The sequence below is a fragment of the Lepisosteus oculatus genome, chromosome 11, assembly GCF_040954835.1.
Source record: "Lepisosteus oculatus isolate fLepOcu1 chromosome 11, fLepOcu1.hap2, whole genome shotgun sequence".
Lineage (NCBI taxonomy): Eukaryota > Metazoa > Chordata > Actinopteri > Semionotiformes > Lepisosteidae > Lepisosteus > Lepisosteus oculatus.
The window spans coordinates 17,887,449-17,905,086 of NC_090706.1; the positions used below are offsets into that span (position 1 = coordinate 17,887,449).

The following is a 17,638-nucleotide window of genomic DNA, read 5'->3' on the forward strand; positions in this document are numbered from 1 at the left end:
GTGGTAATTAAAAATCCGCGGGTGTTTCTCAAAAAGAGTAGGGGTGTAACCCCAGTGTCCTGGCCAAATTTCCCATTGGCCCTTACCTATCATGGCTTCCTAATAATCCCCATCTATAAATTGGCTTCATCGCTCTGTCCTCCTCCCCACCAATAGCTGGTGTGTGGTGCGCGTATTGGTGCACTATGGCTGCCGTCACATCATCCAGGTGGAGCTGCACACTGGTGGTGGTGGAGGGGATCCCCATTACCTGTAAAGTGCTTTGAGTGGAGTGTATATGAAAGCGCTATATAAGTGTAAGCAATTAATTAAATTGTGCTCTTGGTAATGCAAAATGGGCAGCTGATACTGTCTGAAACTGGATCTCTCTTATTCTGCAATTTTCTCCAATTTCCCTCACGGGATCAATAATGTGTATCTTATTCGACTGAAAGAAAACTAGAACAAAAACAAACTGACAGGCACAAATTGTCTGGTTATAAACATTTTTATTTAAGTAAATACAATCAAATCTTGCCAAATAAAACAATTACTTAATTCAAAACTTTTTTCCCCAGAAGCCATACATTATTGTAGGCTGCAAAGGAAAAAGTAATAGGTTTATTCCATGCTGAAAAGAGAAGAAAGAAAACACATTTCAGCCATGGAGCCTTCTTCAGGTGTCACACCTTAAGAAGGCTCCTCGGCCGAAACGTTGCGTTTCCTTTCTTCTCTTTTCAGCATGGAACAAACCTTTTACTTAGACATGATTGTATCTTTATTTCAACCATTTAAAACCAATTTTAATCAAACCAACAGCAGAAGGCAATTTGAGTGGAATAAAATAAGTAAAAGGCTCCAAAGTAAAAGAAACTGATGTATTTAACATTAATAGCCGTGGATTTTTAAGAGCTTAAAGAGCTTTTAAGAGATTTCTACTAATGTTTTCAGGAAACTTTTCACCAAGACATCCATTTTAGTCTTAGACAATACATCTCTTAATCCATCTCGTTATTTTATTTTCTTAGCTAGTTATACTTTTGTACTACAGAATCAGCTAGAAATCATACCTTTACATTATTGGCCACATTTAGTCCCTCATTTCTCTAAATAAGCTTTTTATAATCACCAGTTGCCTGGAATAATTTCAGTGTAATAAGTTAAATTTGAGAAGAATCTAATACTTTATAGACTGAAACTAAAAGTCATTCAACTCTTAAGAGTCCAGACCAGATCTAAAATGCTTCTGATCTCGAGATGAATGGGTTCAGGCAAAGATTCAGAGGTAGACAGCTTCACACGTGAGAATGCAGAGCGAAGAAAATGTGATTCGCTTGAGTACTGAACATAATCCGAAGATGACCTTGGTTCCTAAGGGGTAAAACATTGCACAGACCTCAAACTACTCTATTTACTTTTCAATTAAAAAGTTAGAGAAATTGTTTGCTTATGCAGGTGTAGCCAAAATCAGATCAAGTTGCAGGTTTTACAGAACATGGAACACAACCACAGAACTGCAAATGTGTATTTTCTTACTAAAATGTAAGTCAGAAACTAACAATAAACCTAGAATATCAACTTCAAAGTTCTTTTTTTTTTTAGACAGACCCTTTCCATCTATACCGATAGTCTTCAGCTAACATCTGTTTCTTGAGTAAAGGGATAATTAAAGCATTTAAGCCACAACTGGTTTCATGTGATTAACCTTACAGAAATGAAAGTGGTTAATTGAAGACATTTCAGAGGTGAAGGAATAAACCTTGCAAATATTGTGCAGGGTAAAATGTAATGATTGGATAAATCTACATAAAAGGCATGGCTTAGGAAGGGCCAAAAAGTGACCTAACTAGTTACCATCTTGTTTCTGTATGTGTAAAAATACAAAGTTGCAGTGTAAAATAACCTATTTTAAAATCCAGAACTTGCATAAAGGTCAATGGACCCATCACACTTGTCTTTGGTTCAGGGATGGAGGTTTTTAAAACATGTATACTGAGCAAAGAAAAAAAAATTAAAAAAACTTCAGCTGTGTGACTTGGGCAGCAGGGTGTCAAAGACGCAGTGTGGTCTTCCTGGCTCTAGGGCGCGGTGCGACGTGGAAGCACAGTGCGGTACAGGGACTTCCCTCGTGCCTGGATGAAGGTGATGGTCATGTCCTTCTTGGTGACCTCCACGTGCGCAAAGCCACCCAGGGAGCTCTGCTGACCGTAGAAGAACTTGAGGGAGTGAGCGGGCACAGACTTCTTGTGTTTCATGGAGTTATCCAGGAAGTTGCCTGCTCCGCTCACCACGTAGCCCACTCCCGACTCCTCCAGGTACTGCAAGGGAAGAAAAGGAGACATTAGCCCCCTGGTGAGGGAGAGATCGGGGGTGTCCAACTATTGCCAGAGGGCAACAGGATTCCAAAATTATTCCGGCATAACCCATTACTAAACGAGTGGCTTTGTTGGCTCACCTGAACCAAAGGGACCGAGGAACAAAAAAAAAAAAAGATTAATCTAAAAAGATCCACTCTATTTGCAGATTTCGGCTTTTCACACCTCTCCCCCAGCTCCGTCTTTGTCTGCATGCTCTCTCTCACCTAGTTTGTCCTTTGTTCTTCTGTGCTTCTTTCTCCGATAGTTTACACCATCTCATCCGTACCTATACAAGGCTTAACAGCTGAAACACTGTTTTTTTATGCTGCTTTTCAGATGGAATTAACCATTACTTGTTCCTTTGCAGTCAGCGCACAATAACAGCTGCCTGTTCATATGGTCTCATTTAAAGAGGACTATTTAAACTGATGAATTTCAGGCACAGTAGGTTACAGCCATTAGGTCAATGGGGACTTGAATGGGACATAAAGCTTAATCCAGCATCCCACAGAAGACTCTGAAGTTCCTTTGGAATTGGGATTCCTGCATCAAGTCCAGTCTCCAGCAGTCTCCAGCGGTCAATTACGTGAAATAACAGCACAGTTAATTCCACTCCTTTCCTTCATTAGACTGCTTTTTAAATTGTCAAGCAGTCTGACATCAATTAAACAATTAAGGGTACAGAATGAAGCTGCACCAGCAGCTATATCAACCTACACCTCACAACTGGCAGCCCACTGAAGCTCAGCAGGTGTGAGCTGGGTCAGTACCTGGATGAGAGACCTCCTGGGAAAAACTAAGGTTGCTGCTGGAAGAGGTGTTAGTGGGGCCATAGGGTGCTCTCACCCTGCAGTCTGTCTGGGTCCTATTGCCACATAGTGACAAGGACACTATACTGTAAAAAGGAGCCGTCCTTCGGATGAGATGTAAAACTGAGGTCCTGACTCTGTGGTCATTAAAAATCCCATAATTTGATTAAAACTCAAAAAGATAGGGTTAGGGGTATTACCCCTGCATCCTGACCAAATTTCCTCCTGGCCTTTACCAATCATGGCCTCCTAATAAACCCCATCTAGAAATTGGCTTCACTTTGCTCTTCTCCCCACTGATAGCTGATGCATGGAGAGTGTACTGGCGCACTATGGCTGCTGTCGCATCATCCAGGTGGGGCTGCAGATTGGTGGTGGTGGAGGGGAGTCCCCATTGCCTGTAAAGCGGTTTGAGTGGAGTGTCCAGAAAAATTGCTAAATGATAACTAAGTTAATAATAATTTGAAGTGAGAAGTCTGTGATTTAATACATGGGTTGCAGCAGACACTCAACTAGTTTAGGAGACCCAAGATGTGTGAAAGAAGCCTATAATTAGTGCGGAGACTAAATGTTAACTTAAAACCAGCAGAAACTTATACTAACTTGTTACACATACTAAGATTCCTGAGTGTCTCTTTAAACACGTGCAGAGCTTCACTAACATCTCAAGACAGAAAAAAAGCAGACTTCTTTACATAGAGGATTGTGGGAGTGTGCAACAAACTCCCAAGTCATGTGATCGAAACCAACTCCACGGGTTTCTTTTTAGAAACAGACAGATAACATTTTGAGGTTATTATCCTTTAACCACCCAAGCAAGCCTGAATGTCCTTGTTTGTAACATATCTCAGGTTCTCAAAATCGCAGCCAAAGTTTTACCACCATAAAACCAAAATCCAGAAAGCCCAGGCAGACCACCCACCTGGAGATTGTGGTCGTGGCCGCAGAGGTAGGCGGTGGCATTGTACTTGAGCAGCAGGGGGCGCACGTTGTCCAGCAGGCACTCGGTGGGGCCGTGATCGGACACTGACCACACCGGGTAGTGGCCGGCCACCAGCAGGAAGTCGGCCCGGGAGGTCTCCAGCTGTTTGGCCAGCCACTGCAGCTGCTGGTTGGCCATCAGGCTGTCGGAGGCGCCCCGGGGACGCTCGTCCAGGTAGTCGTGCGAGTTCCCGCACAGCAGGATGGTGTCCAGCATGAGGATGGTCAGCGTGGCGTCCGAGTGCGGCACACGGAAGTGCAGATCGTAGTAGTAATAACGGAAATTCCTAACGGAAGAGAGCGGGCCTGAGATCAGAACACTGTACCTCCGAGGGAAAAAGTGCCCGGTTTGTGAAACCTAATCCAAAGAGATCATGGTCCCAATAGTGGAAAATGGTCCTGTTTTCTGGGTTTTCATCAATACACAAACAGAAGATTTCATCTACTAGGTGACTTTGGAGCCTATTGTAGTAGTCCATCTGGGCTTGAAAAGGGGGAGGAGTGAATCGTTTGCAGGCTGTCGCTCACCTTGAGCAAAATCACAGCAGCAGCTCAAAGGGGAGGTGGAATATCCTTAAGAATCTCAATGAATGAAGGAATGAAGAAACTGCAGGGTTTTAGGCTGCACTAGTTTTTTGGACTGTACAGTTGTTTTGTTTTGTTTTACCTGGGCCCAATAAGTTAATTATTGTTATCCTGTGTCTTCCTGCATTTTTGTTCAGGGGGCAGGGTCTAAGAATTGCCCTCCCACTCCCACCCCACTCAAGGTCAGGCCCAAATGCTGGTCTGTCCTGTGTGCCCCACTGACACTGACCCTGTGTAACTGGATTGGCCCGTGACAGGTTTCCTAAATCCTTCTACCTCTGCAAAAACCATGCTAGCTTTAACCTTTTTCATGCGTGAACCTGAGTCACCATCTCATTCTGCAAACACCACTATTTCTACAGGACCACCTCATACAGCGTCCATCAGCAAACTGCAGAACTTACACAACAGGTCAAGATGCTGTAGTGGCTGGTTTCTAAAAGGGGGCGTCGCCCGGAGAGAGCCAGCTGGGCTTACCATCTCTTCGAGTGCCGGCTGTATTCGATCTGAGCCTCCACGTTCCCAAGGTGGTCGTGGTTCCCAGCAATGACGTACCAGGGCGTGTGCTCCAAGGATTCTGCGGTGAACACCCGCTCAAAAGTCTCCTGCCGGCAGAAAGGGCAAGGGTCAGGGCAGCCTGGGACAGCACTCTGTGGGCTTCAGTGGAGAAACAGCTTCTTTGGTATAATCAATATTTTCCATTAGCTGAACAACCAAGGACTAAATAGCACCACGTATCGGTATAATTGGTACATCCATTCTTCTTTAACAGTTCTTCAACTGCTTCATCCAATTCAGGATCATGGAGCAGCTGGATCCTATCCCAGCAGGATACACCCTGGATGGGACAGCAGTCCTTCTGGAGCATAGACACACACAAACACAAACTTGCACCAGCACCAATTTTCCCAGAAGCCAATTAACCTACTAGCATGTCTTTGGACAGTTGGAGAAAACCCACAAGAATGCTTGGAGAACATGCAAACTCCACACAGACAGCACCCTGGGAATGGAAGGGCCCCAGCACTGTGAGGCAGCAATGCTAACAACTGCATCACCATGCTGCCATTAATAGCACAACTTGGCAGGTTTTCCAGGCATCTCTATGGCTGACCAGGAATGCTTTGTATGGCAAAAAGCACATAGTATGAAAGAGAACAAAATCTGAAAGCATAACAGCTCTCTCAGTTTCCTTCCAAGCAGATTTGTGGATATAAATGGGGTTTTCTCCAGCTCAACAAATAAAATATTGACTTGTTTAGAAGCCTCTCAGCTGGTGCGTACATCTTGGCATTAAAAACATTGGCACCCGCGCGCCTAGTTTTCGAAACGAGTTGAGCCGCAAAAGCATCTTCGCTGTCACTGGCTAGGAAAAAAAATGGTCCCATAAACTGGGAACAGAGGTTGCAGAAAAAATGGGACACGAGCTCTGCCAGTAAAACTCCAAGGAGGAAAGGGAGAAAAGGGTTTGCTGCACATTTACCTGGAAGCGCGGGTCCCGCACACTGTTCACACCGCGGTAGTAGAAGTTGTCTCCCACCGCCAGGATGAAGTCTGCGCCCATGTGCTTGGCCGCCTTGCCCATCTCGTGGGCCGTCGCCTTCTCGATGGGCGTCATGTAGGGGGGGTTGGGCAGGCCCCCCCAGTCGCCCACCACGAGAAACCGGATGGACGCAGATGTCCTGTTTGCTGGGAGAAGGAACATCAAATGTGAGGCCAGATGTCTACGACTCTGGCACTGTCGATTTAACAGGGGCTTTAAATTACTGCAGAGTGAGGCCTAGGAGATGCCGGCCTGCACCAACTAAGCAAATACTTCACCCATCAAGAATCAGGCCTTGGGTCTATCAGACACCTAAAGTGAATGCAGACCTTCAGGTTTGGACATGTATATATTCTCTCACTTTTGACAAAAACTTGTGTCCCAAGCAGCTTCACACAAAACCTTCACACTTATTGTAAGCACTAAACACAGTGTAAGTCTCCCCTTAGTTTTTCTTTTGGTAGCTGGGACACGGATTCCCACGTTAGGCCAATGAAACTTAACTTATTGGGAAACTTATTGGGATAACCATACTCAGACCCATTAAACATTCCTCCTTTCTGACCAAAGCTTTATCCCTGATCCTTCATCTACACTGGAGTGAACGCTCCACTGCTGGAGGGAACACTGTAGCAGAGCTACCCCAGACAGGGCAGATTCACGAGGAGGGACACTCTTGCCCCTCCCCCGGACAGGGCCCTTAAACTGTCGGGTTGTTCAGCTACGCACGTCCTGGAGGAGGTGGGAGAAATCCAGATCACCTGGGCTGATCCCATGGGATCGGGGAGGGCTTGGAGGACAAACAAACCACACAAAAGATGCCCCAGCCTGGCATGAACCAACCCTGAATCCTGGAGCCAGGAGGCAGCAGGGCCATCCTGCACAAAACCAAAAGGCCCACCCAGGTCTAATAACATTGATCCAGCATTGTTCATGATGGGATCAGTATTATAATGAGCATGGTTTAACATTTCCGGCATAAATAAAGCACTAGTCAAAGCCCATATGTTCCCAGCATTACCCATCTTCCAAGACCAGGCCCTCGGGCCTTGATATTTGACGTGTGGAAAGAGTTTGTGCATTAACTCCATCTATTCTGACAGCCCGACGAGAGTTATGTACTAGTATGGGCGTATAAGGGTCTGAAAGGAGCTGGGAATGGACTTACGATCATGATGGTCATGGTCCATGTAGGGACTGGGGAAGCAGAGCACCATGGGAAGTGCGGACAGCATGGCGGAGAGCAGAAGCAAGGGTGCCGCCATCTGGGAAACCAGACGAGAGCCTGCTGAGGAAACGGAGAATGGAAAAACCGACTCCCACTGCGCAGCAGTCTGATCCATTTCACGTCTTGCCTTATTTGAAACCAACATCAGGAGCTGGATATTTCAACCAACCAGTAAAACCTGAAATGGATCTGGCTGCTCTGCAATGGGAGCCCCAGCCTCTGCAGGAGACAGAAGGACACACAGTACCTGAAGGAAGCCTTGCAAATACGCAATCCTAACGAACACATGAGCCAACAGGAAAAGGCTGAGGCACCTCTGATAAGCAATCCCCTAGCACTTCCTCATACTGAAGATATTCTTGCTTGTTGACCAACTTGGCACAAACTATTTCAAAGACATAAGCAGTAGGCTGCTGAACATATTGGAACAATTACAGTATGTTAGCCTCGACTTTTTGCACCAGCTCTAAACTGTATCTGTCTCTCTCTACTGGTATTTATTTTGGAAAACCATGTCTATGTTATGCTGTCTTTTTCCCCAAGTACATTGCCTCTTGTGAGATTTCAAGCTTAAAGTTTATAAGCAAAGTTTCCAGAAAAAGCTTTTTCTTGCCCCAGTGTAACATTTTGCAGTTAAAGATAACACACTCCCATATGCTGATTAATTCAATTAAATCTATGGAAATTGCTCTACCAATGTCTCACTTCCACTGTGAAATCACACAAGTCGTATTGCCACGCTGTCTAGCCAGGGTGGAAAACATCCAATCGAATCTCGACTGAAGTTAAAGGTCAAGTGACTTTTGCCACTTGCCAAGTGTGAAAGAAGTCTAGGAAACTCCTCCAACTCTGTGTCAGTAAAATTGGTTAGCTATCACAATACATCCACTTAGTCACATACTAAACTTGCCATCTGACAAAAAAGATAAGCTGCAAGTGAGAGGAGGCCAGCTTTGCTAACCTACTAAATAAATAGGAATCTCATTCATCCCTTTAAAGAGAGCCGAAAGCATGGGCCGTTCCAGGCACCCACAACTCTTTGTGTAAACAATATTCTACTCAGTCCTAAATGAAATCTTTTGTAAAGTACAGCAAAGTTACTGTCTTCCCATTCTATCAACCTCTCACCTAGTTACCAGCAACAGAAAAACTGTCAAAATGAAATGAAACCCATTATCAGACATCCTGATAATCCGGACGAGGGTCATAGCTAAACAGACCCTGTCGCAGAAGCACAGGGCACAAGGCAAGAGTCCACCAAGGATGGCATGCCAGTTCACCTCAAGGCTGACATGCAAACAAAGGAAATTCAGTCTAAATCTTGGGGGCAACATGCAAGCTCCACACAGACTGGAAATGAGTCCAGAGACAAAGAAATAGAGACAGCAACACTGAATGCCCCACCACTGTAAAATGGCAAATACTCCTATTGAAAGAAATGTGAAAGCCAAATGATTCTAATGATTTAAGCAAACAGCATAATCGGCTGTCGTACATGACATTTAATAAAATATTAAAGATGGAACACCAAGCATTGTGGTAGAAAAAAAGGATTCAGATTGGACGCAAATGGAAGCTTTATTCTCCATCTGTGTTGCAGGTTTGTGACTGCCTTAAAATGTCCCATCTAAAAAAAAAATCCCCACTATAAATTACCCAATTTACTTATATGTGGTTCTTTGTCTCCACATTAAAGTGTTAACCTAAAGCTTAAATTAATGAGGAAAGTGCCAAAAAATTCAGGAGAGGCAAAACAGGTCTTTAAATGCAATGAAGTACTTGTAGCACCTGCATAGTTACCAGAGTAATACTTCACCCTTTCTCCATTTCTATAATGGACACACAAGATTCCTAATAAAATGCTTTCTCATACCTAACTCAATAACAATGGACCACAGAATTCCAAAAAATCCGCAATGAATCACAGAGATGAGCTCTTACAACATCACTCTAACTCAAGTGTTAAAGCACAATGTCAAGCTCAAAGACACCTCCTGTCCTAATCTGGAAGCAATAGATTTCAGCCAGAAAAGAACCACCCTCAGTGGAAATAAAACAGTGCATGCAGTGGACAAAAAATCTATAAACATGTATAATGTTTTAATGGAAAAATACACCGCTTCTACAGAACCCACAGGGAATGCTTTTCAATACTGGACTCAAAATCAATCAAAACGGTACCCCTGTTGCCACACCAAAGCCATCACACTGAAGGAGTTCTTATCCAAGCCACAAAATTCAGTCAACCCCAGGAACAGCTGGTGGACATCTCTCTGTTTTACATGTCTCTGTAAAACAGTGCGGCAGGAAGGAACTTACTTTCTGCAGTCTGGGTTCCCTTCAGCTCTTTTTTCACCTTCAGCCCTTCAGGCCAGTCCTCCCTGTGTTAAATAACCTCCACACTCCCTGCCTTTTATCAACATGTATAAAAGGGGAAGTACCGGAGCCAAAGGTTACCCCTAATGGGTTCGGGGGGGGGGGGGATAAACCAGCCTGTGTGTGCGTGTGCACATTTTGCTGCTGACGGTGTGACTCAGGCCAGTGTCAAAACAATCACTCGGCCAGCATGTGACCGCACTTTTTCAGCTACAACCCCCACTGGTGGTGCTTCACCAGTCTGAGCTTTTTAACACTTCACAGCACTCACAATCTCACAGTGTGAAGTCAGACATCACAGTGGCATCATCAGATACATCTTCCTAGTGGTCATTTCATCTCCTGGTTTTGACTGAGTTTTGTAATTAACAGCCCATTCGTAAACATGGTTATGTCACACAGGGTTTTGAAGCCTATTTGTGAAAGAAGACTGATGGCCACTGTTTGAATGGCAGAAACACCATTATGAAACAATGCCCAAATTGTGATAAAACATGAAGGCTAACAATTTTTAACTTATTTTTAAGAGCTATTTTGTTCAGCTACACTGCTACAAAAATGCTAAAAATCCACTTTCACTTAATTCATATGTAAAAATGAAAAAAAAAAACAGGACTAAGCCACAGAGGACTTTCTGAAACAGTTTATATTCAGGCTTTCACTCCACCTTGACCTTCTGCATGCTGGGCTTGCTTGGATGTAAAAATGTCTCAACCCATCACTCCCAGGAGCAACTTGTCTTGACACTTGCAGTGCACGGCTGTTTTTCTTAATTTTCCAAATAGTAGTCGCCCTAATCCTGCACAGATGCAGCCTGTGAGAAGCGCTGTCATTTAACATCATAGAGGCTGAGCGACACCTCACCTTTCAGGCATCAGCCGGCAGGGAACCACGAGTCCTGAAGGGGATTCAATTGATCTATTAAGACAAACGCACTGCATCACCGGGCTATAACTCAACATCACTGAGATTCAAAACTGAAAGAATAAGTGACGCTGAGTAGAGTATTTTTTCCAAATGACATGTATGCAAGCAGTGTGTTTGGTGGCTCCGTAGCCTCGGTTTGGGGATCCTGGGTTCAAGTCCAACCTTCTATGCGGAGTTTGCATGTTATCACAATGGCCACTCGGAGTTGCTGCAGGTACACAGACATGCCATCTATATGAAGTTCTCTTGTATGCGTGTATCTTTGCGTCCTGCAATGGACTGGCATCCAGGCCAGGGTGAACACTGTCTTGTGCCCATTGTCTCCCAGGATAGGCTATGATTATGCAATTACTGAACATAAAGGATGGACAGGGAGGAGCATATATAGTTAAATACACTTAAGGTCCTTTCGGAATTCTAGTTTCTCTTCATCATGTTCACAGTGAATCTCAGCCTCACAGACCACATCTGACTTGCAAACAAGAATCGAAACAAGACCAACACCATGTTACAAGAAACACGGTCACAGGATTACCTAAAGAACCCTACATCTCCAGTACAGCTTATTATTACATATTACAGTTCATTACCGGGAAAATGCACAAATGGCCACTGGTTATTCATAAGGACATAAAAGTTAAAGATGGGAGGTCATTCGACTCATCTAGCCCAGTCGGTCTGTAGTTGTCATTCGGTCCCAGGATCTTTCAAGCAGTGGCTGAATGAGAAGGCACTTTAATCACATGGCTTATCCCATGCCCCCACAACCCTTTGTGTAAAGACGTGCCTCCTGCTCTTTGTCTGAAATGGAGTTCTATGCAGTTTTCTCTGGTGCTCTCTATTCAGCTTGTTATCTAGACCAAAACATGGAATATTAAACAACACAATCAGAGCATATCAGAGAGACAGTGGAACTTGCCAGCACCTACCCTGGCACTAAGTCTTTCCCCATAAGTTCCTGGGGTAAACTGGTGCACTATCCACATACGTTACAAAAACAACACAAAACAGCGAATTGCAGCTTCTGTAGCTGTCACACTTGTGACAGATGTAAGCCTTGAGACAAAGTAGCTGAGAAAAGATTACTCTCTACTTTACTAAGGGCTTGATGTTGATTAGCTCTGTCTACACATACTGTGCTCTCATTCCCCTAAGCCAGCAATCCACAAATTTATCTCACAGGACTCTTAAGTTCCAAGATCATGGCATTAATGCCTTCGACTTTACAGCTCTGGCACCCTTTGGGATGAAAGGTGTTGCAAAAAATGTAATATACGCTCTTGTAGTTCACAAGCTTCATTGAACTTCCATCTTATTTTAAGATCCAGACACTAATGACTAGACATGGTGTCAGTGCTGCTTCTGCAGAGGAGATATTTTTGCACTCATGGGTACATCGCCTTATGACACAGAAACTTACGGAACAAGACCTGACCTGCTTGTTCCCTCCATGGGAATCTTCTTATATGTTCCGCTGGGCTTGTTAACAGAAACTGAGCTTGTGGGAAAATGTCTCAGCATTTCTGGAAGCTTTCGTGAGGAAAACAGAAATAACTGTCCTGTGCTAAATATGCATAACATGGGACCTTAAGACTGTGCAATTTATTGAAATACTTTTCATTTTTTCTGAATGAATTTTTCTATGCATTCCTCTCTTGTTTTGTGATTCCAGAACAACTTGGATGGCTTTGATTGTGTAGTAGATCGATCCATTTCAGGTTTTGAATAGCAATGAAACAGAATCAAGACACAAAGGTTTGTTCACCTCATGTTGAGCCATGGATGTCGTTGTCACATTTACTCCCCTGGGACTGCTGCTCACAAACAAGATCGGGTTGGGCAAACTCCAGTGCTCTGAGCAATTTTAAATGCTTAGAATGCTGGACGGGCAGTTAGCAGTTATACAGTTAATATCAATATCAATATTCTGCTGGCTAGTGCCTAAGAAATTGGGCCATGTGCAGAATTAAGTGCTTATTTCTTGAGTGTTCATCATCAGCTAACTTATAAGAGGTACTTAGATATAAGGAAACAACCACTTAAGAATAAAACATGTTTGCTATTGGGGGCAGCATAGTGGTTAACAATAATGCCTTGCTCAATTACTGGTGTGCTGTCTATTTGGAGTTTGTATGCCCCCCCTCGTTTGTTGGAGTTTCCTCCAGGTGGTCCTATTTTCTCCCACAGTCCTAAGGAATACTGGTCGTTTATCTGGCTTCTGCGAAACCTGGCCACGGTGGGAGTGTGTTTGTGTCTGGCTGCCCTCTGACGGATCCCTTCCACTTGTCAACATGGGCACCCAGCTCCCCTGCAACCCTTTACCGGATAGGGTGGCTACAAATTAAAAAAATTGATGGATTTGCTATTGAAAACACCTGCTGGGCAGTATTCCTAAAAACAATGACTGCACAGCAACAATCTGATCACGCAAGCAGCTCAACTGATGGAATCAGTTGCTCAGTTTGAAAGGAAACCCACAAATCTGAAGGATCCTCCTGTCCAGGGTCATACCTTCTTGGGTCAGTATAATACAGCATGTATTTACCTGCCCACAGTGAGAGGCCAAACTAAAACTATATGGGTTTATTGGAATAACTGCCACACTTTTCCTCTTTCCTGACAATGGACGTAACTGACTAGTACGTAGTACCTAAAATTTAACTGAGATACTTTATAAAACAAGCCTTATAACTGAGATAGCTACTGGGTCTTCACAATCCCCCTGACAGAACTATGGATGATATATAGAAATGTGCATTCAGACAGATGGGTATTAATCCGAAGGTGCCAATGTACACTAAGCATTGCATTTTGGAAGGTGTTGTTTGTTTGTTTTTTTTACTTTTCACAACAGTCTGCTTAAAAAAAAACATTTGGAAACCCATGTCACAGGGTTCGGGAGTTTGTCCTTGCTCACCCAGATAACCTCACCTCGAAGGAGGTCAGAAGTAATCTAACCTTACAAAGTCAAGAAAAAGATTTGCGATAAGCAGTCGCCAGTTCCCCAGACCTAATCTTGGACCTCCTGGACTCATGTGGCAGTGTGCAAAGTGGAAAGTACTGCTTCACATGTAAGAGATGCAAACAAATTAACAATAAAACACGAGATGGGGCAGCCAGACCTAATGGTATAGATCTATAAATATCGTCAGTTCTCTTTACAAAGCAAATAACATGTTTAAATGCCTATTTGGCAACTTACTGAAGGCTGATATTGATCCAATGGTTAAACAGATTGTCTTTACTTCTTAAGTTACACCTACAGCATAAAATGGCAAGGTCACAACAAACCTAGCACTGATGAGCAGAAGGCAGCACAACGCACTGTATTTTAAAGCCACTTTCCCTGCCAAACAAAAAACTGACCTCCAATCAGAATTTGCATTAGAGATGCAGGGACTTAAAGGCTCTCCTGCTGTTGTATAAGGCATGGACTGATCTACTCCAGCTCTAAAGCAGAGATCTGCTGATTCAAGGCTTGTCAGTATGCTCAACACCAGACTACAAACCATGATACAGAGCCTGCCTGTCCCCTGCCCTGCTCAACAACCAGACTGCACACTGTGATACAGAGCTAGCCCGCCCCTGGCCCTGCTCGACCCCCCAGGGGGCGGGGCCTGCCCGGGCTCCGCCCTACTCGAACCCAGGGGGCAGGGCCTGCCCACACTCCGCCCTGCCCGATGCCAGGGGGTGGGGCCTGCTCATCCTCCACCCAGTGCTCCATGCCAGACTGTGCGCAACTGTGAATAGAACCTGTTCTTGAGCAGCAACAAAGGATCCCGAACTTGTTGCTCACACATCTAATTTCAGTCACCAATTCTCTGCAAATGATTAAGCACCCTTTTCTCTCAAGACAGAATTTCTTGAAAATACCTTGAAATACTAAAACTATAATTAAAAAACAAGGCACCCTTGCTTTATCTGTAGCATGAGAACAATGGGATTCTCCTGTCTTTTCTATACTATCTCTGTGAGCTTCAGCTAGTTAATTCAATTAACAGACTGAAAAAAAAATACTAAATTAGCTGTAAACATGTTTACCAACTGCTGTTCAGCAGACTGAGAACAGTCTTAATAGGGGAAACCAAAGCTTAAAATTGCCTAAGACAAATCCCTATCCATCAGATTTTAAAATCACTTTGTTGCCTAGGTGCATGAATATATATGTAGCATTTATGACAGCCAGCTGAAGTGGACTCGTTAAGTCAACACTGGATTAATGTACAAGCTAGACATTAAAACAGCTGATTGGTGGCACAGGATACTTCTTTGTTTTGATTTAGTCCACTCAAGTAATTCCCCTGACAGATTTGTGAGGAAACCAAACCGGAGAAAGTCTTGTGTACAAAGACTGTCTGTAACCTTGGGTTGTGTACTACCACCCAAGTCTGCTTCTTTGTTTATTGCCGACAAAGGGGCTGGTGATCCATTTCACATCTGCAGTTCCCTCTTCAAACCTGTAAAAACAGTGGCAAACCAGAGGCAGCTACTCAGATCATCTAGCAAAAGATTGTATATCCTTTCCTACAGCTGCGGTCAGGCCTCAACTGACTGGATGAAAAAAATCAAGAATCCTAGCCACTAGATGTGAAAAGAGGAATTGAAATGGAAAAACTGGAACTCATCCTAACCCTACCGGTGACTGCAATCTGCTGATATAAGAAATATATACTGCATATCCATCCAGCTATCCATGATTGTGAATTCTTGTCCATTTTCATATGGCTTCGGCTTTCCAACAAATAACATCCAGTGTTCTATTCTCCAAACTGACAGGAAGGGAGGTGTGCTGGGAAACTAGTGCGTGTTGCACAGTCTTCTGTGGCCTACAAGCAAAATCTCTTTACAGTCCGTTCCACCCTCTGATGTGCTATAATCACATACTGCACCTAAGTGTAGATATGGGTTCCTTTCAAAAACAGAGTGTATTCCCCTCTGAAGGAAAAGTTTTGGTAATTAAGGTTATCGGTTATAGGTTATATTTTTTACATTACAAAACAATTTGTCACAACTTGAAATTTAATGGAATTTTTTTAAATATGAAAATCTCACCTGTTCTCATTTTATCCTTAACTGGTCCTGTTCTTTACCCCTCTGCTCCTACTGTATTGAGTACCACCATCTACAGTCTCCTCTATGTATATCGTGTATTTTTGGTTTATTTTATATTGCTGTTGTTGCCGTTGTCATTCTGTAAAGCGCTTCGAGAAGCCACCTTTAAAGGCGCTATATAGAATAAAGTTTATTATTATTATTATTATTAACAATGCAGATGCTTTCCTGCAAATATCTATATTCTGGGGCAAACGGCGGTTTTTCGTTGTCATATGTGGTTACCTTTCTCTCACGATTTATATCCCTTTTAATTGAATTCTTACATTACTGTAGTATCATCTCGACGGCAAAGGACAGAACTATCATTAATTTGAATTTTCAAAACCCTTCTGGGTTATCAGAGAATCATCGAATTTTTATTTTACTGTATTTTAAAGGGCTTAGATATACTACTCAAGAGACAAAATCGTAATTATAATAGTGCTTATACGCACACTATTACAGATACTAGTAGTTAGAATAGAATACCCAATGTTTACGGTACTAACTATCAGCTTGGCACTACTACACATTCAAAGACAATAACTATTTGCCAAGAAGCAGTTACCCGTTCTATAAATCTGCGGGGATATTTTCTATTAGTTTATTTATTGCAAAACTAAATTCTACTGCGCGGGATAAAGCTATTTTTTAAGATACGCTGACAACGACATCTTGACCAACCTTCTTCTGATACCGAAATGGAAGTAGTCTTAACCTCACATTTTTAACCTGTAATCTCCTGTGTTAATAATTAGACATTGTTTACGAAATTTACCCTCTCCTTTTGGACCATTTAACATAGCCTAACAAAGATGTATTTCGCTCGTGAATTTATACGATAAATAACATGACTTTAAAACAAGAACAACACTGGCTTTACTCACCTTCAAGGAATGTGGAAGTATCGGTGAAAACCGACCGTAGCCAAGTCACATTGCTGTAGTTTAGCTGCCAGACTAGTTTTTAGTTCTGCTTTTTTTGTTACTGACAATTTACCGTCAGAAATGACACATCTCTACACCAGATTCGGAACAGTCCGAGAATACTATTTAACCAAACCCCTGCCAATACGCTGGCAAAAAAATGCACATTTTAAATGGTATCATTTTAATACACAAGCTTAAAAGGTTTTAAAAAGTCGACTTCCCACACATGCACAAACTGCACGTGGGAAGAGAACCCTGCACCGGAAACTAGACTATATAAACTCGAAGCGGAGAGAATCTCCGAATTTTCTCAAAGGTATAAACAGCGTGTAAACACTTCTCTCTTCTGCCCAAAGAGCTGCAGCTTACGTCTGAGCGAATCTATGAGCGATTAGAATATATTTCTCCCCATGTAGCCAAATTAAACAAGACGCGTCTAAAGTACTATTTTACTTTTCAACAACTGAAAGAAAACTTGCAGGAGCCGTGCGTAAAAGCGCAACGTGCGGCCTCTCACCCTTCCGCCGCAACACAAAGCGCACTGAACCTCCTCACAAACCCCTAAAACTACAGCCGCTGATAGGCCGTTGTAACTTCGATCGTCCTGATCAATTGTCCTATTGGATAATCAATTGAGGGCGGTAGGACAGCGGCGGACAGAAAAGAGAAGAATACTGTATTGGCTTGAACGCCGTTTGATTAATCAATCCAGGCGAGGTTTAGCAGAGAAAAATAGCATTTTTGTGTCGTTCACTCGTAATTCTATACATCACACCTTAAAAGAGTGTACTTAAAAATATCCCAAATTCCTACACAAAAAGTCAGAGTTA

The 17,638-nt window shown here is 43.2% G+C and overlaps 1 protein-coding gene across 5 annotated transcripts; it reads right to left on the reverse strand.

Moving 5' to 3' along the window:
- Positions 1-468: 468 nt before the first annotated feature.
- acp5a (acid phosphatase 5a, tartrate resistant) lies at positions 469-17,638 on the reverse strand. Of its 5 annotated transcripts, XM_015349265.2 has the most exons (7): positions 16,767-17,638; positions 10,723-10,776; positions 7,423-7,539; positions 6,195-6,400; positions 5,189-5,316; positions 4,068-4,413; positions 469-2,297 (listed from the first exon to the last, which is right to left on the reverse strand). In XM_015349265.2, the coding sequence occupies exons 3-7, from the start codon at positions 7,517-7,519 to the stop codon at positions 2,058-2,060; spliced, it is 1,017 nt and encodes a 338-aa protein (XP_015204751.2). In that variant the 5' UTR covers positions 7,520-7,539; positions 10,723-10,776; positions 16,767-17,638; the 3' UTR covers positions 469-2,057. The 5 variants fall into 5 exon arrangements, with proteins under 5 accessions (XP_015204751.2, XP_015204749.2, XP_006631702.2 ...); XM_015349263.2 differs by lacking the exon at positions 10,723-10,776 and having other exon boundaries at positions 7,423-7,542; XM_006631639.3 differs by lacking the exon at positions 10,723-10,776 and having other exon boundaries at positions 16,767-17,636.